Source organism: Otolemur garnettii, unplaced genomic scaffold, assembly GCF_000181295.1.
Source record: "Otolemur garnettii isolate 467f Iridium unplaced genomic scaffold, OtoGar3 scaffold00102, whole genome shotgun sequence".
NCBI lineage: Eukaryota > Metazoa > Chordata > Mammalia > Primates > Galagidae > Otolemur > Otolemur garnettii.
Window position 1 is genome coordinate 2196813 of NW_003852497.1, and position 4680 is coordinate 2201492.

The 4680-nt window shown below is 46.0% G+C and overlaps 1 protein-coding gene across 1 annotated transcript in view; it reads right to left on the reverse strand.

Annotated features, from left to right (window-relative positions):
• Nucleotides 1-4680, reverse strand: part of KCNU1 (potassium calcium-activated channel subfamily U member 1) — a 319066-nt gene that overhangs the window by 154632 nt on the left and 159754 nt on the right. The window contains 1 exon segment of the mRNA XM_023517014.1: nt 1613-1752. Coding sequence (XP_023372782.1) covers nt 1613-1752 — 140 coding nt within the window.

Here is a 4680-nt window from a genome sequence, read left to right on the forward strand (position 1 = left end):
AGAGACAGCCCTGCACACCAGCATTCAGCTGTGCAAAGAGACAGCCCTGCACACCAGCATTCAGCTGCTTTGCAACACTGCCCTTGAAAAACCCGGGTGGGAAGGGTCTGTAAGGTGGTCAGTTACATGCGGCCTTTGGAGGAGTTCTTACAGTCATTCAGAAATGGTTGCACACAGATTCTGGGGGTCTTAGTCAATTTCAAATTCCTAGAGCATTGCCGGGGTGCCTCACTGTCTCTGCCTGAAGCCTGCTCCACCAAAGCTCTGACAGCCTGTGGGGCTTCCTCTCCTCCAGAGTGGGGCTCTCTGGCAGCTTCTCAGGGCTGCCTTCCCTGGCCACCTAGGCATGCTGTTGCAGCCTATAACCACTTCCCCAAAACCTGCACTCCCTACCTCACCTAGCCAGGCTGTTGCAGCCTGCAGCCATTTCCCAACCCTGCCCTTCCTACCTCACATGTCAGCCCTTATAACTGGCACCCTGAGCTACTTAGCTAGTGGAAGCTCCAAGTGGGTGGAAACTTCCGCCTGTCTCATCCTTGCTATACCCTCAGCACCTGGAACAGCACTACCATTTGTATGACTAATTAATTCTGCTTATAGGAATCCTGTAACAGATGCAAGAGATCTACTTAGTGGCTAAAGAGGTGCTGAGAACTGTGGTCAGAAGTGGCCTCTGAGAGGGGCAACGTGGAGGGAGATTCAGCTCAGATCTAAACAAAGCTCATACCACCAGAGGCCGGGAGCTTATTCCCTGAAATCCCTAGGCCCTTTTATGGCTAGTTTCCACATGAGCTTTTGGGGAGAGTTTGGAGAAAAGAGAAAGCAGTGTCTCTTGTCTTCCAAGAGCCACACCAAGGGCCTGTTCTGCTGAGACACACTTGAAGCTGAGAGGCTCATGCTCTGCCTCCAAAGGCCTCAAGCTTTTAATCTTGAAAATGCATATTTTCCAGAAGACCAAAAATCACACTACAATAAAGATATCTGTATCAGAATGTTCACTGTGGCCCAATTCATAATTGCTAGGTCATGGAGGAAGCCCAAGTGCCCATCGACCCACGAATGGATCAATAAATTGTGGTATATGTACACTGTGGAATATTATGCAGCCCTAAAGAAAGATGGAGACTTTACCTTCTTCATGTTTACATGGATGGAGCTTGAAAATATTCTTCTTAGCAAAGTATCTCAAGAATGGAAGAAAAAGTATCCAATGTAGTCAGCCCTACTATGAAACTAATTTATAGCTCTCATAGGAAAACTAGTAGAATATGGATGTCTTAACACAAGAACCAAGAAAACGACATGAAGGCTATGTTGGCCAGTTGGATGAAAGTATTTCAAGTTGTATATAGCAACAGCACTCTGTACCCCATGATAGCATTAATGTACACATGATTTAATAATAAAAAAAAAAAACAGAAAATGTGAAAACTTTGCTTTCCTCACCAGGTAGTTGTGAGGAAAGATGAGATAATGCATGCGAATGAGCTTTTTGGAAAATAAAAGAGAACTTACAGCTATGAGGTGTTATCATCTACGCAGCCCTAACCTGCCCGCTCACCCCTCTGCAAGGGCTTTGGTTTGGGGAAAGCCTTGGTTTCGTTGTCCTTACCGTGGCCAGGAGGGAATCCAAGAAACTGTCAGAAAAGACAGTGCCTGTCGCAAAGGACGTGCTGAGATGCAGGTCTGTCCCTGGCATGGCCTCTTCCAGTCCACCAAGCTGCTCGATGAAGTGGATGTTGTAGGGGTTTTCTGCAAGGCAAGAGGGAGGGGAAAAAAGGCAAGCAGACAGGGTTAAGAATACAGACACCACCAACCAAGGTAGGCCGATGGGTGAGCACTTGAGCAAAGGATCCGACACCTACTCTGGGTCTCTGGGGATCTACTCTGCCCTCAGGATCTGTTTTTCCTTTCCAAAAAGGAAATGTCTTTTTCCCCTAAAGATATGTATCCCCTTGGGTACTTTCACCATCAAGGGGACATTCCTATACCATGGTTCAGTTTCTCCAGAACTGTTGTGATTGTCACCCTTAGGTACAGTAGAACCTCCACAGCTGACCATCTCCCCATGATAACTACCTTCCCACAATGACCACCTCCTTAAGTTGACCTAATTTTCATAGACTGGACATGACCACATGTACATGTCAGTAAGTAGGCCTAGTTCCTTAAATTGACTACCTCCTTGGTCAACTTACAGAAGGTTGACTGCAATTTATCTTTCAAAGTAGGACATTTGGGGAAGGAAAGGGGGGCACTTAATAATTGCACTGAAACCCAAGCTATTTGGGAGGCTGAGGCAAGAGAATCGCTTAAGCCCAAGAGTCTGAGGTTGCTGTGAGCTGTGACGCCATGGCACTTTACTGAAGGTGACAAAGTAAAACTCTGACTCCAAAAAAATAAATTGCACAGAAATAGGCATAAGTAGGGACACATGGTCACACCAGTTATAGTCTTTTGTCATAATACTATGCTTCAGGTGATTTGGCATTTAATTCCTAGAGTTACGGGAGCCCAGAGTGAGTGAAAACAGTGCCTTTCAAAATTAATGTGCATATGACCCACCTTGGGATCTTTTTACTTTGCAGATTCTGATTCACTGGGTCCAGGGTATGAATTAAGGGTCGTGGTCCCAGAAGCTGGTGTGATGCTGGTGATTCATGGACCATAGTTTGTGCAGGAAGAGCCTAGCTAGAGAATCATTCTAATTGGGACCACTGCAACAGTAGCCAAATTATCCATTTGCCTGTCTACACTGGCCCCAGGCTGCAACACAGACCCAGGTAGGGATCTGATCTTTGTCAGGCTTTGTCTCTAGACCCATGCCTCAAAATATTGGTTTAAGAACAGCATTGGAAAAGAGAGAAAATGTCTCCCACTAGAGCAAAGGGAAGGCATGCTACTGTCTGTTAGAAAAGATCCCGGTTTCCTAAGTGCAGATTCCTATCCTATAAAGCAATTCACTGAGGGTACAGGTGTCACCCAGCTCTTCTCATGTCACCCAGTGGGAAGCAGGGCTTGGGCAACCAGCACAAAACTGATGATGCTCTAGCCACTGTTACTGCTGTGAGTTAGTTTTGTGTCTGATCCAGGGATTTGGGGTCTTCTGCCAGGATCCACGAGATGGCGGCAGGTGAACTTGTCAGTCTGTCAGTAGGATGAGGTCCTGCAGCCTTCGTGGTTCTTGACATTATAGTTCTTGATATTGCTGATCAAAAACAAGCAGCTGGACATACGACTCAGAATACATTCCTTACCAAGACTGGCTATTCTGTGATCCCTTAAATTATTTCTTAGTAAGTTTTGGGGCAGTGACATAGTGGTGATGTTAATGAATCGTTTTCTTCTGAGAACACCATTATTTTTATATATATAAAAAAAATGAGCAAAGTATGACTAATGTAGACCCATATGTTCTGTGTACTTCTGCTTTTCTCTCCTTGCATTGCCAGCCCTACACACACACACAGACACGTTCCAAGAGCCTTTGTACAAATCTTGCTGTGTCACCCTAAACCAGCAGCCTCAGCCTCAGCAAAGGGCTGGCCTGAGGCCTGACGCTTCTATGTCAACGTGACCCTTTCCTGCCACACAAAGAGCAAGAAACTGAGACGGCTGGTGGCTGACTTGTCAGGTTAGTTTGACATCAGCTGCCTGGTGCCAGAAAGTCTGTAGTTGGACAAAGCCTAGAAGTCCTTGGAGAGTGACTAGGGGCTCCTCTGGGCCAGTGAGAAGTGGGCCGATTCCCTCCCAACCTCCCTAACTTAGGGTCCTCTTCAAATGAACATATTTAGCATATCCAGTCAGCACTCCATATTCACAGGTTGTGCATCCAAGGATTCAGAAAATTGTGGTTGGAAACCCCCAGATAAGGAGGGCCGACTTTACTGTGCTATTTCACATAAGAGACTCAAGTGTCAGGGGATGCTGGTACTTGCAGGCCTGGAACCAATCCCCTAGGGATATGAAGGGCCAACTATACACACCCTGGGAGTTACAGATCGTTCAAAGGAGGAGAAAATGGCAAAATATAAATCAAAACTGTGAGAGCCTCAAGGTGGTTACAAATATACTGGTAGGTACCAGACAAGATGCAGGGATCTGAGACTGCTCCAGGATCCAGGGTGACCAGATGGTTTCCCACCTGCTGTGTGGGCCTCTCAGCTCACATTGTGGTGACACCTACAGATTCCTCTCAGATCCCCCTGCTGCCTTTCCAGTTTGAGATAAGTCCCACTGGCTTGGATACTGTAAATCATACAATGCTCATTAAGCATTTTTCTGTTTTATGGAATCAGGTCAAATCACACCGAGGACAGGCTCTAGAGACCGTCTCTGAATTGGCTCAATCTGCATTAAAGGCACTACTCTCCTCCTCTTTAGTACTTTCTCCTTTTCTTATCAAAACTTCTTGGTAGTAAATCCAAGTGTGTACCCCAACACCCCTTCAAACGTCCCCTTTCCCTCCCTTTGCTTCCAGAGCTCCTCCTGTTGAGGGAAGTTTCAGAAATGCTCATTTTCCATAAGGTGTTGGCCAGAGATAATAGCATATTATTTTTTCAAAGAGTTTTTCCATTTTAGAAAAGCACAACTCAGATCTGGGACTAAGAGGATGCAGGGAAGATACCGGGGACACAAAAGTTATGGATTCCAAGAGTGAGCACCTCCTCAAAGTCTGCA